This window comes from Mycosarcoma maydis, chromosome 5 (genome assembly GCF_000328475.2).
Source record: "Mycosarcoma maydis chromosome 5, whole genome shotgun sequence".
Lineage (NCBI taxonomy): Eukaryota > Fungi > Basidiomycota > Ustilaginomycetes > Ustilaginales > Mycosarcoma > Mycosarcoma maydis.
This window is the reverse complement of record NC_026482.1, coordinates 909,276-927,641: the sequence shown is the minus strand read 5'-3', so window position 1 is coordinate 927,641 and position 18,366 is coordinate 909,276. Positions and strand designations below refer to the sequence as shown.

Genomic DNA, 18,366 nt, shown 5'->3' with positions numbered 1-18,366 from the left:
GCAACTCTTTTGTCATGCCAGCAAATGCTTTTTGATGCGGTTTTGCGTGTGCAGTATGAATCTAGAATACAAAGAAAAACGCATCCTTGTTGCGTCGGCTACCTGTCGATCTACTCGTCGTCGTCGACATCGTCACGTTGCCTCTTTGCTTGTTTGATGGCCTCGCTGATCTGGGCGCTGTTCAACTTGATCTTCGCTCTCTTGCTCGGATCTGCACGCGCCGCGTTATCATGGGTGTTGACAAAGTGTTGTTTTGTTTTGGACCTTTGCATGTCAACCTGTTGCTGGGTGGAGGAAGCGAGGTGGGACCATTGGAGGACAAGATGTCGGCCTAGGAGGTGGGTGTGTTTGAGGGCTTCCATGGCAGATTGAGCTTCACGGACGGTCGAGTATTCTACAAAGCCGAAGCCTCGGGTTGTGTTGTCAAACTTTTTGGGTAGACGGACGGATTTGAGTTGGCCTTGCGAGGAGAAGAGATCGCGGATATCGCGTTTGGTCGCTTCGAACGGCAGGTTCTTGATGAGGATCTTGGTGGATCCGCCGGACGAGATGGACGTGGTCGAGGCTTCGGCATTGCGACGCGCAAATGTGACGACGAGCGTATGCGCGTCGAGCACTTTACCGTCCATCGCCTTCTGCGCGGTACGTGCAGCATCGATCGATTTGAAGCCGACAAAGCCATATCCCATCGACAGGCGCGCTCCGGGTCGACGCGGATCGGGCTTGGTCTGGATTCGCGCAAACGCGAAATCCGACAGCCCATGGAAGAACGCCGTCAACCGTTCATCCGTCGTCGAAAAGGAGAGGTTCTTTACGTACAGCGTAGCTCCATCCACCGCCTCGTCGCCAGCTCCGGCGCCGGCGGGGCCGTCCAAATCCACGCTTGGGTTCGACGAGTCGATCGACTTGCCCACGATCGGCGCCTGCTTGACCACCTTTTCACCCACCTTGTGCTGCGTCAGCAGTCCAACAGGTGCCTTCTCGAGGTATAGAATCCCCCCCTTGAATCGCTTGTACGCTATCGCCCGGAACGCCAGCCTCGCTTCATTCACCACAGGCATCTCTACCACAGCGATCGTCCCACTCGGCGGAATCAGCACCTTATCCACTTCACCATGCTCGCCAAACAGCTTTTCCACTTCTTCGGCCGACGTGCCGTAAGGAATGTTTTTCACCAGGATCGTCGTGTCTGACCTGGGACCCTTTGCACCTTGGAACGCATCGACATTGATGCCTTGCTGCGCCAGAAACTCTTTCGTCTCTTGAATAATGCGCGTCTCGGCGAGCGCGAGCCGAACAGCAGCATTGTCCGCTCCACCATTGGCACCCGGATTGAGAATGTCGGACTTGTTCACCCCCAGCCTGTCGGCGATAGACGATGCAACTGCGTCCGAAGACATGTAGAGCATCGACCAGTTGAAGTCCTTGGTAGCGTCCTGCTTCTTCTGTTCGGCTCGAGCTTGCTTGAGGGTGGCTGTTTTCTTGCTGCCCGTCTCGGCCAACGCGTCTTTGTTGACAGCGGGTAGTAGATGCAGCAATCGACCTTGGAAGGTGGAGCCGTCTTTGGCTCGATATGCGGCCAATGCATGCGCCGGGTCCGAGAACGAGACAAAGGCGAGACCTTTCGAGGCTTTGGTCTGCTTGTCGAGAGGAATGTGAACCTGTGATCGATCAAGTCAAGGTGGGGTGTCAGCAGTCCAATCCTTTCTTGTCCTTCACATCAAGACGGACGGCAGCGATGACAACGTTGACCAGACTTGTTACGGATCAGATATGAATACATTTTACTATCTAGATTCCAGTAGGTTATCAGCACCGCATGTAGCTCTGCTGTCCCTATACTAAGCTGTCATCATTGTAGTAACAAGTGCTGGCTACTGCGCTGTTGCTGTGCTGCCGCCAGGACGTTGTCTACACTTACCTGCTTAACGGTGCCAAAGCTCTCAAAGAATGCCAGGATCTCGTCTCCGCTGGCGGCGAAAGGCAAGTTTCGAATGAACAGCCTGCCACTCTCCATGATCTGATCGACCAGTTTCTGGTCCTTTTCGGCTGCTTGCTGAGCCTTTCTTTGCATTTCCGCCTGCTTGCACTCGAAGCCTTGATCGTGAATCGGTTCGTCTTCCGACTCAGGATCCGAGTCGGCCGCCGCATCGTCGTCGTCTTTCTCGTTATCCGACTGCTCGAACTCAGGACCGGAGGAAGACTGTTCGAGGGTGTCGAGGTCGGTGCCGACCCTGTGCTTCATGCGAAGGCGCATGTACTCTTCGTCGGTGAGGCCAACATCGTTTGCCGCTGCGTCTGGCTCTGGTGTTTCTTCGCGCCCAGAATCGGGCTGCGCTGCTGTGGACTCTGCTGTCGCTGTTGCAGCAGCTGCAGCGTCAGCTTTCTTTAACGCCTTCCTAGCAGCCTTTTTCTGGATAGCTTCTTCTGGCGCGACAATGTCTTGCATCGTTTGCTCGGGCAGCGCATCTTCGTTCTGCCATGCTTTGCGTTTTGCTTTGGGCTGCATCACGGACATGAATTCTTCAAACGAGATGGCTCCACCCTTCTTGGGCTTCTTCTTGCCACTACCCTCCTCTTGCTGAGTGTCGGACTTGTCGGCTTTTCTTTTGCGAGCATCGCTTGTAGAAGCGGAGCCTTCGGGGCCTGCGCCAGCATTGCGCCTGTTACGACGCTCTTCGCGTTGGTGAACAAGCTCCTCGTCACCAATTTTCTTGGCTAGCTCGATCGAGATACGCGAGGTGTCGATGAAGGTGCGGTTAAAGTAGTCGAGTGCTTGCTGCGCTTCTTGTTCCGATCGGTAGCCGACGAACCCGAACTTTCTCGAAGTGCCATCTGGCCTACGCATGAGCTTAACATCGGTGACAGCGCCCTTTTGGGAAAAGTGCTCTCGTAGCCTTGCATCGGTGAGGTACGAGGGCAAGCCCCGCACGATGAGTCGCGACATGTCGAGAGGTCAAGTGTCAATAGCCGGCGGTCGTAGGGTGATCTTGAAGGGGCGGGGGGGGCACCTGTACTAGGTGGCTACAGGCTGACCAGAGCTTGAAACAGCTTGCAAGCCAGTGCGATGCTGGTAATATATATTTGAAGATATGCGAGGTGGTGGACTGGGTATAATACGTTGGATGCTTGGTATCGGAGGTGGACGCTGAAGAGCGGTCAAGAGAGTAGAGGAGAGGATGAAGGACAAAGACGTGGGAGCTTTAAATGGCAACCGTGAACGGTCGTCTTGTTGGCTGTGCCACCAATTTTTTTTTTCTTCCTGTCTTACTCCTGGTCTTCTCTCGCCTTGCTGCAGCTTCTTGTTCCCTTTTCTGAAATTTTGGTCTTCAGGCAAAAGGGAAGGACAAAAAAAAGGAAAAAAGAAAAAAAGAAAAAGGAGTTCGGCACGTGACCCCACTTCGCCTACGCGCCAAAAACACGCAGAGTGGAGGAGTACAAGGTTGGTTTTGATTGTTTGATTGGATTCACGATTGATTGACTGATTCTTGATTGCTGCTACTGCCTCTTGCCGCGCCTGAGCGCTGCAGGGTTCGCACAGATTGGCAGATGCGAAGCTTGAATGCAGATTCGGAAGCTCGAGACGTTCTTCTCTACCTTCACCTTTCTGCCTTTGACCACGTCAGTCTCGATCTCTACAAGCCACGTCTCGTTAATCGTGGAACGTCATGATGGATGCTTCACTACTTGCGGACCAAAGCGGCTTGTCGGATCTGTCAGCGGCATCCATCGACAATGGCAGCCATCTCCTTGACACTCACTTGCCATCACTTGCAGCGCCAGCATCGCCAAGGTCGAACTCAGCTTCAGTCCCAGTCCTCGCCCCACCTCTTCCCAATGCAACACCTGGATCGAGCCGTCTCAGTACGCATACGATCGGCAAGTCAGCTGCCGCTTGGACACCAAGCCCCGATGCCGATGCTTCACGTTCCAAGTCCAACAGTCGATCGCTTCAACCCTCTTCTCCTAAACATGCAAGGGATGCCGACACAAACGAAAGCATGGGCTCAAGCTTGGGTACATTCGACTTTAGTAATGCCTCCTTCAGCGATAGTTTCTTTCGTCGTGCAGGAGCACGTATGCTGGCAGGTCTAGACGAGGCACCACTACCGCTGCCTTCGTCTACGTCTTCCTCACCCAGGTATCGCAACTCCTCTTCACCTACAGTCACAGCGAAACCTATCCGCCCTGTTGATCCGAGAACGCCTTTCACGGGCAAGAGTTTGCGCACCCGAATGGCCGAAGCGGGAATGCTCGACAGCCCGGCTTCTTCAGATGGCAGTAGTCCAGCTTCGAGCCCTTCCGCGCGTACGCTACCGGAGGGCTACCATCGTACAATTTCTACTCATCACGAAACAAGTGAAAATGTCACTAAGCAATCATTTCTGGATTCTGCCCAACCCGATCAGTTGTCGACGACAGACTCACCATCAGTGGACCGGCCACCACACGGAAACACCGAGTCCCCTATCCATCGCCCAGAATCGACAGAAACAAACAGCTTCGGCTTGAGCGCTTCACAAAAGTGGCAAGAAGGCTTGTCCATGGTTCCAGAAGAATCCTACATCGAAGACGCATCTCAGTTTCCAACTTGTCCTGTTGAGCTGGACCACACCTCGCCTTTAGCCCGGCTTGTTGATGAAGAATCTACGCAATCGGCATCGCCCAGTGATAGCGTACATTTCATGACAGGTACATCGTCCTTCTCTGTTTCCGTTGAGGACCACGATTTTGCTTCAAGACATGGCACAGAGCCGTCGAAACCAGCATCATCTCCTGAGCACATTGACGAGAATAGCCCTACGCTGTCGCATAGCAAGACTTCGGGAGTAGAGGAGGACCAAAGATCACCCAAATCAGACTGCCAAGCCAACCAATCCATGCGGGATTCTGCGCGACCACGCTCGTCTCCAGCTGTTCGCGCTCCGAGCACGCCGCGCTCATTTGCTAGGCTCCGAGTCGGAACGCCCGCCAGGTCTTCGCCTCTATCTCGCGTCGTCAACTTCTCGCCTTGCTCGGCTGGTTCAACTACATCCCAATGGCAGAGTTCCGTTAGTCTGAGGAACGATGCTGTATCCTCCCCACCTCCTTCAGCAGGCGGTCTCCATGACGCATCCGGTTCCCCACAAGACTACTTATCGTCATCCCCGAAAAATGACCAACTCGAATCGACTGACGGCGATCGACGGTCTCATATTCACACACCGACTGCCACAATATCTGCTCTTCAGTCAACTATAAACCCATCGCAACAGTGGTCTCCGGCAACATTGGCATTGATCTCAACTCCTGCATCACAGCGTGCCCAGCAGCTGTCGGCACCGGCATCAGCGGGGGCATTCCAAACACCGCTCGCTGCTGCTTCGGCAGGATCTGCATCTGCTTCGCCCACAGATGAGTTTGGCACACCTCAATGGACGCCGTCTCTTGCGGCGTTGTCTGCAAGGACCGAGTCTAGGCAAGCCGAGGACGATGCTGCGAGACCAGATGCCAGCGCCAAATCACCGGCTGAAGCAGAGGAGGAAGAACCTGCTTCGTCTTCTGCCTGTTCGTCTGCTTCTGTTGCCTCGGAAAAGAAGCAAGGCGGTGATCTGTTGACGTCGTGCCAGCCTTGCGCGGACGCCTCGCCAACGGAAGACGCTTCGTCTCACAGTGCCAAGAAGGACCAGAAGGTCGACGGATCTCTCACATCGACGATGCACCTTGACTCGCCGTCAGCAGCGAGGTTCTCCCGTATGCAGCTTTCACGCATCTCGCCTCCCGCTACGCTCCCGACCGAACTGGCTGCGGTGCCGGAACTCGGCTTGGTAGCTACAGCTTTCGACTCGCTCGGTCATCTATCTGATTCGCGCGTCTCTCGGCTGCTTTCTCAGCTTTGCGCCTCGACGGCTAGAATCCAAGAGCTGGAAGATGCGCTCGAGGCGCAGGAAACGGAGCGGGCACAATTACAGCAAGTACGGTCGGATCTGTCTGAGCTGTCGATGCAGTATCAGGAGCTAGTGCAGGAAGCCGATGCCAGAGATGCAGCCGTGACAGAAATGGTCAAGCAGCTTCAGACGCAATTGCACGAGAGCGCAAGCGACCGGGAGCAAGCGCTGGAACAGCAGTTGGCCGAGGAACGCAGATCAAGAGAGAGAGATCGACGCGACTACGAGGTTCGCATCCAGGGGTTGCTCAGCCCGAACACTGACGTCTTGAATCCAACGCATGCCGGCGGAGATGGGCTAGCTTGCGAAAACGATGCGCAGTTGCATGCGGTAATAGAGCAAGTCAAAGAGCACGTAAGGCTTACCTTGGAGAAGGACTTTGACGTTCGGCGTGTCATGGAACAGCGAGACCTTGTTGCCAAAGTGGAACAATTGCAACACGAGCTAGCTTCCGTTTCTACTGCGCGCACTCTCACGAGCAGTTCTGAAGTACAGGCTGAACTAGAACGCCAGATCGACGAGCTCACCTCGCACCTCGACCGTCGATTCGAAGAGCTACAAGACCTTCGTTCCGAGCTCGACACGATCGCATCACAGAAACAGTCTGCTGAAGAACGCGTAGCGAGGCTCGAAGAGGAGCTCGACACGGCTCGTTGCAACCTGCGCGACGACAGCCATATCACCAGTAGCACTAGTAGCGCGAGCAGCAGCACGAAGGAGCAACTTGCGCAACAAGTCGATACGCTTCAAACCACGCTCGTTGAGAGAGAAGCGCAGCTTTCAAGGCTGCAAGAGACGCTTTCGCTCACCGAAAACCGACTCGTCTCGGTCTCTGCTGAACACAAAACGCTTGTTGAGCAGCACGCTCTTGTCGTGCAAACGCTCGCCGAGCGCGATGCACACACCACGCAGCTGGAATCGCATGTACTGACGCTGGAATCGCAACTGCGTCTCGGAACCGAGGCATGCGAACCCACACCGGCTCTACCGGCTCAAGCGAAAGACGCAGAAACACGAGCAGCAGACCAAATTGTACCACTGCAACGCCAACTCTCAAGTCTACGCTTACAACTGATCAAGATGCAGAAAGCCAACGCTGGATTGCAGGAGGACAATGTGAATTTTTCCATCGCGTTGAGCGCCAAGCAGTTGGAGCTGGGGATGGTGAAGCGCAATGCGAGATTCGCACTAAAGAGCGCTGCCAAGCACGTCGAGGCGGCCGGAGACAGTGCTGGGTGTGCGCGCAGTAAGCCACTTGCCAGCCAGGCCGAGGCGCCGCACGAGGCGTACGAGCCGATCGTGTTCCCCGTCGCACCAACACGCGCACTTGTGAGAGATACCAGCGAGCAGATCAAGGAGAACGCGGTTCCGCTGCAAGTCGAAGCGAATCCCGCAAGATTGGCCGCAAGACACATGCTTGCCCAGCGACGCGCGCTGTCCACCACCGAGCAGGGCCAAGCGCAAGCTCGACATACAAGACGCCGTCAATTGGTTGCTGCCTAGCTGCTCACTCTCTGTCTCAACAAGCAAAGACCACTCGTGACTCGGTCCAAATCTCAACTTGGCTTAGCGCCAATTTGTTTTTCTTTGTTTGTGATTGGTGACTTCCCAACGTCTCCCTAACGCGCATGAGACGTCTACAAACTCCTCGCCACCTCGACCTCGCTGAAACACTGCACCACATCGCCCTCCTTCAAGTCCTGCCACCCCTCGAACGACATGCCGCACTCTGTACCCTTTCTCATCTCGGCGACGTCCTTCTTGACATGTTTCAACTGATCCAGCTTTCCCCTGTAGACCTCCTTCCTTTCTGCGCCTCTGAGCACCTTGACCGCATTGGATTTCGAGATGGTGCCGTTGGTCACCTTGCATCCTGCGATCTTCTTGAACGTCTTGCCCTTGAGGTTGATATCGAAGATCTGGCTTACCGTCGCTTCGCCGTGAACTCTGGCTTCGGTGAGCGGTGCAAGCAGTGTAGAGACGCGTGCCGAGACAGTTTCCATGAGTCGGTAGATGACGTCAGATACGATTACGGGTACAGGATCGGGTTGCGCTCGAGCAGCCGACTGAAGGACGCTTTTCGAAGGCGTCACATTGAACCCGATGATGGTGGCCGACAGCGCGGCGGCTTTTGCAACGTCGGATTCCGAAGGCTCTCCAACTGAGGCCGAGACGATTTTAACCCCGGCTTCGTTGTTGCCGATCGAGCTGATAGCACCGACCACGGCTTCGACAGTGCCGGAGAAATCGGCTTTGATGATCACGTTGAGCAATTTCTTACCTTGGCCCGCACTGGTCGTCGAGTCTTTACTTTCGGCAATTTCAACGCCATCAGCGTCCTGGTCAACTTGAACCGTCTCGCCGGTAGCGCCGGAAGAAGCAGCTTCCATCGCAGCCAATACTGCCAACGGATCCTTGCCATCGTCAGCAGCCAACCTTGCAGCCCTCCTCCTCTGCCTATCCTCAAACTCCTTCTTGGCCTCGGCTTCCTCTTGTTCGGCTTTCGCCCTCCTAGCCTCGTTGATCTGCTCGACGTCCTGCATCATCTTTTTGTGCTCCTGTAGCTGCTTTCGATTCTCGCACGCTCTCTTGCACGATTGCTCGTCGGTGGCTCCCAACAACATGTCGCCAGCACTCGGGAGCTCTCTCCATCCGGTAACCAAGACAGGATCGCCTGGAAAAGCGTTGGCGAGCGGCCGACCGCTGGAATGCAAGATCTGACGAACTTTGCACCATGCCGTGCCGGCAATGATGGGCGAGGCTTTCGAAAGCACACCACGCTTGATGAGCACGGTAGCTACGTTACCACGCCCTTTATCCACTTTGGACTCGATCACGTAACCTTGTGGTAAGCCGGTACGTTCAGCACGTAGTTCTGCTAGCTCTCCCAATATTGCGACGGTCTCTTCGAGATCGTCTAGTCCTCTGCCTGTCTTTCCGGAGACGTGGACGCAGGGAACGTCACCTCCAAGCTCCTCGAGCTCGACGCCGGCAGCGACAAGTTGGCGTTTCACGCGTTCGGGATCCGCGTCGGGTTTGTCAATCTTGTTGAGCGCCACAACCATCTGCACGTGCGGCTGGCTAGAGGCGATATCGTTAGAATCCATGTCGGCATTGGCATCCTTGACCAGCTGGATCACTTCGCGCGTTTGCGGCATCACACCGTCATCGGCTGCCACAACGAGCACGACGATATCCGTCACCATCGCACCACGGCTTCTCATGGCTGTGAAAGCAGCGTGTCCCGGCGTATCGAGGAACGTGATTGTCTGAATACCTTGGTAACCTTTCCTCTTGCCCTTGAGTTGCTCCCTCCCACTGATCGGTACACTGAACGCACCGATGTGCTGCGTGATCCCACCAGCTTCTCCCTGCGCAACAGAGGTGGAACGCAGTTTATCCAGCAACGTGGTTTTACCGTGGTCGACGTGGCCCATGATGGTCACCACCGGTGGGCGGCGTGGGAGAGAGGCAGCTTCTTCCGGTGTCGAAGGTGGCGGTCGAGGGTAGATGTCGAAACTGGCTTCGTCGTTGGGGATGGCAACGACGTTAAGTTGAGCCGCGATCATTTCGGCATCTTCGAATTTGAGCATCAGATCCGGGCGGGTGTCTTCCATTCCCAATTCGCTCATTACGTTTTGGACAGCTCGGAGTTTTTTCTCCATGCGTGTGGCAAGCATGACGACCGAGATGACAGAGGGAAGGAAGATGTTCCGCTCTACCTTGGGGAGGAGCTTGGGTTTAACTCGTGGCGTAGGGGCGCGGTCAAGGCGGGATGCATGCATGTTATCTGGAGAGACAGAAGCGTGTCGAGGCTGTCGATTTGAAGAAGAAGTCGGCCAAGATCGGCTTGAAGGATTGTGATCGTGATCATGTTCTGGATCGAGTAAGGAGCCTCGACCTTCCTTTTTCTTTTGCTTGGCGGTGTGGTGTCGATCCGACCTCTCAAGGATGCTGTTGCCCTTTAGAATGCCATCATCCACTGCAACGCCTCTGGGACTGCGCGCTGAAGCATCATCCTCGATACTGGTTGCGTCTCCGAACCTGTCTGCCTCGGTGTTGCGAAAACCGCGGTCATCGGCATCGTCCAACGGGGTGTTGTTTCGAGCTCTCAACCTCGAAACCGTCGAATCCCTCTTGGTAGCAGCGTTCGAAGCCGAATTCGAGCCCATGCCATCTTGAGCAGTGTAGCCAAACTTGAGCGCAGAATCATCCTTGTTTCTCCATGATGAGTATCCTGCTTCGCCGGCTTTCTTGAAACGAGATGGACCATCTCTGGGTCTGGATGAACGCTGGTCATTCGCGCTCTGATTTCGATCTCCCTCCCGATCGGAACGAGGTTTAGCATTCGGATGGGGCAGACGTTTTCTCGTTCCATCAGCAGCAAATCGCTGATTTCGACTGTACTGCGCTACTGGTACACCATGATTCGGTCCACCCGATCGGTGGTTCGACCGAACATCTTCGTCCCTACGACGAGGGCGGTAATCGGATCGATCTTGATTGCGATTCGAGGCGGGTGACGAGGCCTCTCGACCAGATGCAACCGAAACACTGGTAGCGAGACAGCGAGTGATGCTACAAGCTGTTGGTATTTGGAGTGTGGTTGCCGTGGTATTCCTGGTCGATGTTGAGGTGGCACATGCCCAGCGCGCCAAGCGAGAAGAGGTGGCTAGCGAAAGCGAAGATCTCGAGAGCATGTTGGGTGTCTAGACGGTACTCCTGAGCAAGATCTGCTACGTATTCATCAGAGATCAAGAAGTGACGGTAGCAACAGAGCAAAGTGAGCCTGCTGCCTATTCATCGTTCAGAGCAGCTGTAGCGGCGACTTGCGCAAACACATACATGCTCACCACTTTTTGGCGCTGGAATTTCTTCTGAAAATCTGAAAGGAAGAAATTATTCGACTCAGCAGCAATCACAATCGTGAATCACGAATAGCCAAACACCAAAGGGTGCAAGCTCACGACTTCTGAGCTCAGCACCTTTACACTTGTTTCCTTTTTCGAAATTGAAAAAGCAAGAAAACAAAGGAACAAAAAACGCAGAAAAGGGATAGCGAGAAGAACAAATAGACCATACTCTCTACTCGACTGAACTCGGGATGATATCGCCCTCTCGGTCTCAACTGCCACCTGATCACGGACCCTGCTCGTGTAAGAGGGTTCAAGAAGCCACTATCGGCCATACGCGCAGGAGATACGATCAAACTGGCAGGTCATGCCGCTGAATGAAATGAATGGATTGCAACAACGCTCGAGAATGGACGGCCGAGCGTGGAGGCGAGCCTGAGACACTCACTCGACGTCGTCGTCGTCGTCGTCCTCTTCCACCTCCATCTCGTCATCTTCATCTTCATCTTTGTCGTCTTCCTCTTGGTCCTCGTCCTCGTCGCCATCGCTCTCGTCTTGAGCGTCATCGTCCCTGACAACTTGAGCCTGAGACTGGATCAACGCCTCCTGCTTAGCTCGCACCTTCTTGGCCAACCTGAACATGCCCTCCAACGGGTTCTCCTTAGCATCCATCTGCCAGTCCTTGACCTTGTCCAAGTTGTTGGGTGTGAAGTCAATCGCATCGCGCTGTTTGGTAACCCAGAGTGCAGTCTGAAGCGACTTGTCGAGAATTTGCTTTGCCTCGGACTGGAACTTGGCATTGGTGGTGCTCTTCGAGAGCCTCTTGAGTTGGATCTGCAATGGCAGCACCAATTCGGGGAACGCGATCGATCGCGATTGCGACGTCAAGAACTCGACGAGAAGGAACGAGTACTCGGCAAGCAATTGGTTCGAGTACGGTCGTGTTCGTACGAGTTGAGTTGGTGCTCGGAGCGTGGTGCTGAAGTCGATGGGTGGTGAGGTGCTGCCCTTGAGCTTGCGCTGGAATTCGGGCGATTCGAAGACAAACAGGATCGAGGGGGCGAGTGGAATGTAGGTGGCGGTGCGAGATACGATGCGCATCATCGACTTGAGCAGATGCAATCGGTAGGGAAAGTATCTCGAATTAGGTACTAAGCCAACCACGCCCGTTGCCACCTGTACCAGTGGGTAGATGAGCGGCTTCAATGGCGACTCGACGCCTGCTTGATGTTCCGACTCCACATCGCACGCACGCGCGAGCAGCAAAGACCAGAAGTCAATTGCCGAAACAAACTGCCAGTTGAGAATCGCCTTGAAGGCATCCTTGGTTTTGGTCTTGATGCAGTTGCGCAAGTGGATCGCCAGCTGACGGATGAAACCGAACGCCTGAGTGTAGGCGACGTCGGAATCGACGAGGAACAGCTCCACCGCTGTATTTTTCATCAGGTTTAGCATGGCTTGCGTGTGGATGCTCACCGACCTACTCGACTGGATGTAGGACGAATAAACACCGCGCAGCACGTTCTCCAACGACGCCGTACCGCCCGACATACCCAATCTCCTGAGTGTCAGGAACGCCGACATCCTCACGCCATCTTCCGATACCTGGCTCGACCACAGATTCAGCGCCACCTTGATGAATTCCCTCGTCGTCTTGGGAATGCACAGGGCGTATGGTACCATGCGTGTGCTTTCACGAACCACAATTTCGAGCATCTGTGGTTCGGTGAGTGTCTCGGTGAGCTGGAAAAGGTTGCTGAAATACGACTGGATAGGCTTCTTGATCAAGTTCCACTTCTTGTTAGATGATGGGATCTTGACGTTGCCGCGCTTGTCTTGGGTGATGGGTACGTGGTGTTGTAGGACCACGGGCGTGTATTTGAGTGCAGTGAGAACGAGCTTGTTAAAGACGCGGGCCTCTTCCACGATGAAAGAGGCGCCTTCAGGTCGTTGATCCTCTTGTTCCGGTTTGACGGCGCAGCGGAATGCAATGAGAAGTCGTCGCAACGCTTTGAGTGATCGATGGGTGAGCATCGACTTTTGCCAGCCGGCAAGCATTTTAAGCGTCACGCGTTGAGGGCCGGTCTCTGCTTTCGCAGCTTTGGATGAAGACGCTTTGGGCTTACTTGGCATCTCGTCGTCTTGTTCATCTTGGTCGTCGTCATCAGACTGCTGACCGAACTGGAGGAGCTCCTTGTCATTCTCCTGCAGATAGGCATAAAATTCAGGATCTTTCTCCTTGAGCTTCTCGAGATCCTGTGCGTGCATGCCTACACCCTCTTCGTCGTCAGACATGTCTTCGACTTGCTCTAGGTCGTCGGTTTCGTCGTCATCCTCTTCGTCGTCTTGGTCCTCATCTTGATCCTCACCATCCTCATCAGCAGCACCACTCTTGAAGCCGCCTCCCAAAAAATCATCCACGCTCATTCCCTTGAATTTGTCCGTCTTACCTGCCACATCCTCACCGTCTTGGTACTCTGCCAAATCTTGTGGATCATCCACCTCTCTCGCAGCGTTACCCTTTTTTCCGGTGCTGCGCAACTGCTTTTGCTTTTTCGCCACAACAGAACGCTCGATGACCTTTCGCTTCTTCTGGTGTTCGCGTCGACGCTTAATGGTGCTATCGAGCTGTGTGCGCAAGAACTTCTTGGTCGACTTGGCCTGTTTGCCCATCTTGATTCTGGGAGCTTGCTACGGTTGCAGCCAAGCTCAATTGTCGGTTGCGTGAAGAGCAAATGGTCGCAGGAGAAGACAGCGGAAAACAAGGCTTTCAAAGGTGGAGTCGTGAGTTCTGCCGCAATACGCGAGGGAGATAAAAAAAAAAAAGGGGGGGGGAAACGAACCCTGTTTGCTGTTTGGTGTCCCACAAAATTTTCAGAAGAAAGCGGCCAAAATTCCAAGGATCCTGGAGCAAAGCTTGGTAAGCATGACAATTACGCGTGCCACGTGCCGATACCATTCACGATTGAATTCGTGATTGTTAACGAGAATCATGCCTGCCGTTCGACTATGCCGTCTTATGTTGTTGACAAGTACAAACATTCGAGCAAGATAGACAATAGTCACGAGTAGCACCGTGGCGCACAGTCTAGAATCACCTGACAGAAAGTTCACAGCTGCGATGCTCCAAAGGTACGTGAAGTTGCGTAAGTTCAAGAGATAAGGCCGAACGAATTGATCGTAAAGGGGCGCCATCGGAACAGGCTCGCTCTGAGCTGGCTGAGCAGCTTGAGCATGTGTTTGTCATGCTCTTCCTCGGTTTGATGGGAAGCGCAAGTTGGCAATGATGTATCTGCCTGCACTTGGTCGCCACCTTGTGTATGGGCTGGTTGCTGCAATGATGTTTGCGCCGAAGCTTGCGGTTGCTCGCATGCACGCGCTCTAGCAGTCACACGCTCCCTTGTCTGCGTCCAAAGCTCGCTCAGCTCTGTTTGAACTGCTGGTGGTACCGAGACTATCTGAGCATATCGGTTTCCAAATGTGCCATGACGGAAGAGCAGCATACGCCATACATCCTGGCCGAGAAAGCTTGGTGGCCAACCTCGATCGTGGGTCAGGGGCTGGGAAGCGGTACGTCGACTATCGAATGGCTGCCGATGACGCGGCAATGTCGCTTGCTGATCGTTGTCGTCCACCATCTCTGGTCCACCCAGCGCGACGCTGTATGCAGGACATTCATCGCGGAGTCGTGCTGGTTGCGGCGGCCTTGTTCCGTTCAAGAGGGGTGCCAGCGTCGAGACGCCCTCGGAGCATGCATGATTTCTGTTCGAAGACCGATTAGGCGCACCCATTGATGCGCGGCCTGCTGGGCTCGATCTGGCCGACGCATCCGACTCTTTGCGGCTGCGTCGAATCGCGAGCTGGTTTGTGAATACAATGGTAGGGGAACACACTTTCTGGGCAGCGTCTAAACACTGCTGCCTCGCTGCTAGTTGCTCCTCGATCGTCTGATCGGACTGTGGCCGGTACTCGAGCGGCATTTGAAGGCGAATCAGCATATCACGGACGCGCTCGCTAATCTGTGCAGCTACCTTGCGATCCTGACTGCCGCCGCCTGATGGTCGAAGATAGTAAGAGAGCGAGTCGATGAGGATCAAGGATGTTCTGGACGGTAAGGATGATGGCATGGTTTTTCTGGTGGAGCCGTGCTGCAACTCATCGGTTGGCCGCAATGAATGTAATAGCGCGACAAGGCCAGCTAAGCTTGTGACACGGCTAACGTGAAGACCTGCGAGAACTGCTGCCACTAGGCGACGTACCTCCTCGGGCATCGCTGAGCGTTGGTCTTGCACCGTTGTATAGATTGAATCCACACGATCGGCGCTTTGTGTTGGATCTAGAGATGTCCATAGTGTAATCGCAGCAGTCCAAGCGGCGTCGGCTAGCTTCTCTGGAGTCATTGCGCCTTCGCAGTCGAGGATCAAGACCTGATCTGCATTGGCAATTTCGGCATCCCAGAACTCGTCTGAAAAGAAAGACGAACCAGCAGCATGGGGTTCGTCTTGAGCGTCCGTATTTCGTACTGCTTGGGCAAGGTCGTGCGGCTCGATGAGTGATTCTCGAGCGCGGCGTAGCGCACGCAGCCTTTCAGTGATGGCGAATTGGAGGAGCAGACTTGATTTGCCGCTACCTGGCGGACCTAGGACTTCTAGAATGGAGCCGGATGGAAGACCGCGGTCTGAGTAGCCGAAGACCGGTAGGTTGGAGTGATCAGAGGAGTGAAAAGTTGGCTGAATGCGAGGCTCGTAGGATATGTCAAGGTCGTGAGAACGGTGAAGGCGTTGGTGTTCAAGCTGAACGAGCTGTGCTATGCGATCGAGATCCAGGTCAAAGGAGCGGAAACCGGTCAAAAACCAGCCTGACCTGGGTAGCAGCTTCTGGATTGTAGGGACAGCCGAGTCAAGGCTGGGTGACGCCGGGAAGTGGGGTGTCTGTGTTGGGATCGGGGGTTGTGGTGGAATATGCTGGAGCAATGTGCGCTTTGGAGTTTCGGGACATTGATTGAGGGAGGCTATGGGATGCAGGTGTGGCAAGAGTTTTCGAAAGTCTTCAACACTGTGTTGAGGCATGGGTATCAAGGAGTTGGGGCTAGTGATGGAGTGTGGGGGGTGCGGTGGACGTGATGGCGTTGGAGGCAGAGGTAGCGGACGTGAGATACCTGAAAGCGGGCGAACGCGAGAGAGAGATGGCGAAGATGATATGCCTGTGTCGGCGGAGCTAGTGATGACTTTGTCGAGAGCACTTGAAGACTCGGCGAATGGGGATGCGGCCATGTTTGGCGAGCTGGATTCGTGGGAGGTGAAACGTGTTCTCTTTGACTGAGGAGTGACTTGGAGAAGAAAGGAGGACGAGGGTGCAGGAGGTGGGTGGCTGAGGCGTAGACTTGATTTGCGTGGTGTCGTATGCAGCCGAGACGGTACGAGCGGTGCGTGATTGGTGGTGGACGAGGACGACGCTGGGCCGCTCGTGGATGAGCAGATAGGTGCTGTCTGCGACGTACATGCATCTTGGCGGCGGGTCAATGAAGCTTGTGCGGGCATGATTTGAGAGAGGCGACGCTGTGACTGACTGAGCTGACTAGGAGGCAAAGCGGAAGCATCGTGGTGCGCGTTGAGATGCGGATGCGGAGACGAAGGCGACACACGTCCGAGTGGAGAGTGTGGGAGCGTGACTGCCAGCGACGACGATGATGCCGAGGAAGCAGAACCCATGTGAGAGGTGACCATGGCGAGGCAAAGTGCGACAACAGACTACAGAGGGGCAGCCATGATGTGTAAACTGGTCGTCGCTGCGAGTTGGAGGTATGAAGAGAGTCGTGCAAGTCTGACGTCTCAACCTGGCAGAGATCAAGCTGAAACTTGAACTGCGCCCTGTCCGCCACCAAGACCGTCTTGCTTAGCCAAAGTATGAGTCGTGAGTGGAGCCCAAGACCAACACGTTTTTGTAGGCCGAAATCGTGATTCGTGATTTACGGTGTGCTGCTGTACGCGTAGAGAGGAAACGAGAAAAAGTCACGCGCCTCGGTTCAGCTCCCGGCGAAATGCTCGGGCTGTTACATCGAATCAAAAGTGTTACGGGCGAGAACATTCACGAGCCTGAATCGTGAACGTAAATTGTGAATCGTGAATGTACACGATCCGTGGTCCGTGGTCCGCGATCCATGTTCCGTTATCTGTGGGCCACCCATCCGAACGAAATTTCGACTTTGGTCGCAGCATCGTCTACAATCACGAATGTACCTGCACCTACCACGGACACACACATTTGATAATTCGTGATTTGTTCGACGGACATTCACAATCACGAATCACGAATCAAGAATCGTGAAGTGGCCGAAAGGAGAAACACACGGGGCTGTACTGTACAAGTACGCTCGAAGCTGAAATTCTATGGCAGCACCGCCTCTCACGATGGGTGATGGCTCTACTCTTGTACCTTCACGCTTGCACTTATGAATAGCGACGCACACGGACTCGGACCAACATAGAGAAGCGTTACGCGCACAACCGTGACTCGAAGCAATTCACGACTGATTGGAGCAGGAGCTGTCTCCGATAAGAAGAGAAGCGCACTCAGTCAGATCTCAGGTTGATACTATTAACAAGTGGGAATTCAACGAGGGAATCTCATTCGAGATTGGCAACACGCAAGAGAGCGAGACGTGCACGATGAGACACAAAGAGGTGTTGGTTGATGATTTGGATTTACGATTTACGATTTACGATTTACGATTCACGATTCACGATTCTTGATTCTTGATTCTTGATTTGAAATTATTCACGATGCACGATTCACGATTGCACTGCCAAACGAGGAACGTGGAACGTGGACTCGATGGCAAAATTGGGCTCGATTCACTGGTTGGCTAGGCTGACTCGCTGACTCGCTGCCAAAGGCAATTATCGTGAATCAGTCACCCTCGACCCACTCACGACTTTTTTTTTTGTTTTTTGTTTTGTTTTTTCCCCTTTCTTTCTCTCGCCTTTTCTTCTTTGCCTGTGGTCGCGTAAGGACAGATAGAGTTAGAAGTGAGCTGTCCACAGCCTGTCGATTTGTTTGTCAGAGTTGTGACTGAGTAACGATGTCGAAAGTGTGTGTATGAGTGCGAGCAGAAATCCAAGCTTGGTTAACCCTCACTCAGAACTCACAGTCAGTCGAGATCGCTTTGCCTTGCTTTCTCCCTTCCCTTAGCATCTCTTACCATTACCACATCTACTCTTATTACTACCCGATTCCTGCCCCAAGCTTCCAAGGAGTCACATCCTCTTCAACACGCACAAACTTTGTATTCAGATAACCTATGCTTGACCCCAGTTGTAGACCCTATCAGCCTGCTTCATTTCCTGTTCGATCTCAGGCAAGCTGCCCGTTCGTCGGCCAACTGCTTCTCTTCCTCGACTCGTCCGATCGCCCTCCTTAACGAAGCATATCCCTTTGCTTTGCTCCGCTTCGGATAGGCTTGCCTCCCTTGCTCTGTCGATCAGCTTCCATCGCACGATCTACCTTGCTCTCGATCCTTCCAAACAACAACTCGGCATCTCCCTCTCGGTGCTACACCACCTCTTCACATCATCTACCTACGACGA

The 18,366-nt window shown here is 54.1% G+C and overlaps 5 protein-coding genes across 5 annotated transcripts; 1 reads left to right on the top strand and 4 right to left on the bottom strand.

Moving 5' to 3' along the window:
- Window positions 1-110: 110 nt before the first annotated feature.
- Window positions 111-2,947, bottom strand: UMAG_02346 (putative RNA-binding protein; the record flags this gene model as incomplete). Its single annotated transcript, XM_011390355.1, has 2 exons — window positions 111-1,661; window positions 1,922-2,947. 2 exons carry the CDS (start codon window positions 2,945-2,947, stop codon window positions 111-113), a joined length of 2,577 nt encoding a protein of 858 aa, XP_011388657.1.
- Window positions 2,948-3,671: 724 nt separating this feature from the next.
- On the top strand, window positions 3,672-7,430 carry UMAG_02345 (uncharacterized protein; the record flags this gene model as incomplete). The annotated part of the gene is made up of 1 exon (XM_011390354.1): window positions 3,672-7,430. One exon carries the CDS (start codon window positions 3,672-3,674, stop codon window positions 7,428-7,430), a length of 3,759 nt encoding a protein of 1,252 aa, XP_011388656.1.
- Window positions 7,431-7,564: 134 nt separating this feature from the next.
- UMAG_02344 (translation initiation factor 2) lies at window positions 7,565-10,627 on the bottom strand (the record flags this gene model as incomplete). The annotated part of the gene is made up of 1 exon (XM_011390353.1): window positions 7,565-10,627. The coding sequence occupies one exon, from the start codon at window positions 10,625-10,627 to the stop codon at window positions 7,565-7,567; it is 3,063 nt and encodes a 1,020-aa protein (XP_011388655.1).
- Window positions 10,628-11,224: 597 nt separating this feature from the next.
- UMAG_02343 (mRNA-binding ribosome synthesis protein NOC2) lies at window positions 11,225-13,453 on the bottom strand (the record flags this gene model as incomplete). The annotated part of the gene is made up of 1 exon (XM_011390352.1): window positions 11,225-13,453. The coding sequence occupies one exon, from the start codon at window positions 13,451-13,453 to the stop codon at window positions 11,225-11,227; it is 2,229 nt and encodes a 742-aa protein (XP_011388654.1).
- A 479-nt stretch (window positions 13,454-13,932) lies between these two features.
- On the bottom strand, window positions 13,933-16,506 carry UMAG_02342 (uncharacterized protein; the record flags this gene model as incomplete). The annotated part of the gene is made up of 1 exon (XM_011390351.1): window positions 13,933-16,506. One exon carries the CDS (start codon window positions 16,504-16,506, stop codon window positions 13,933-13,935), a length of 2,574 nt encoding a protein of 857 aa, XP_011388653.1.
- Window positions 16,507-18,366: the final 1,860 nt, after the last annotated feature.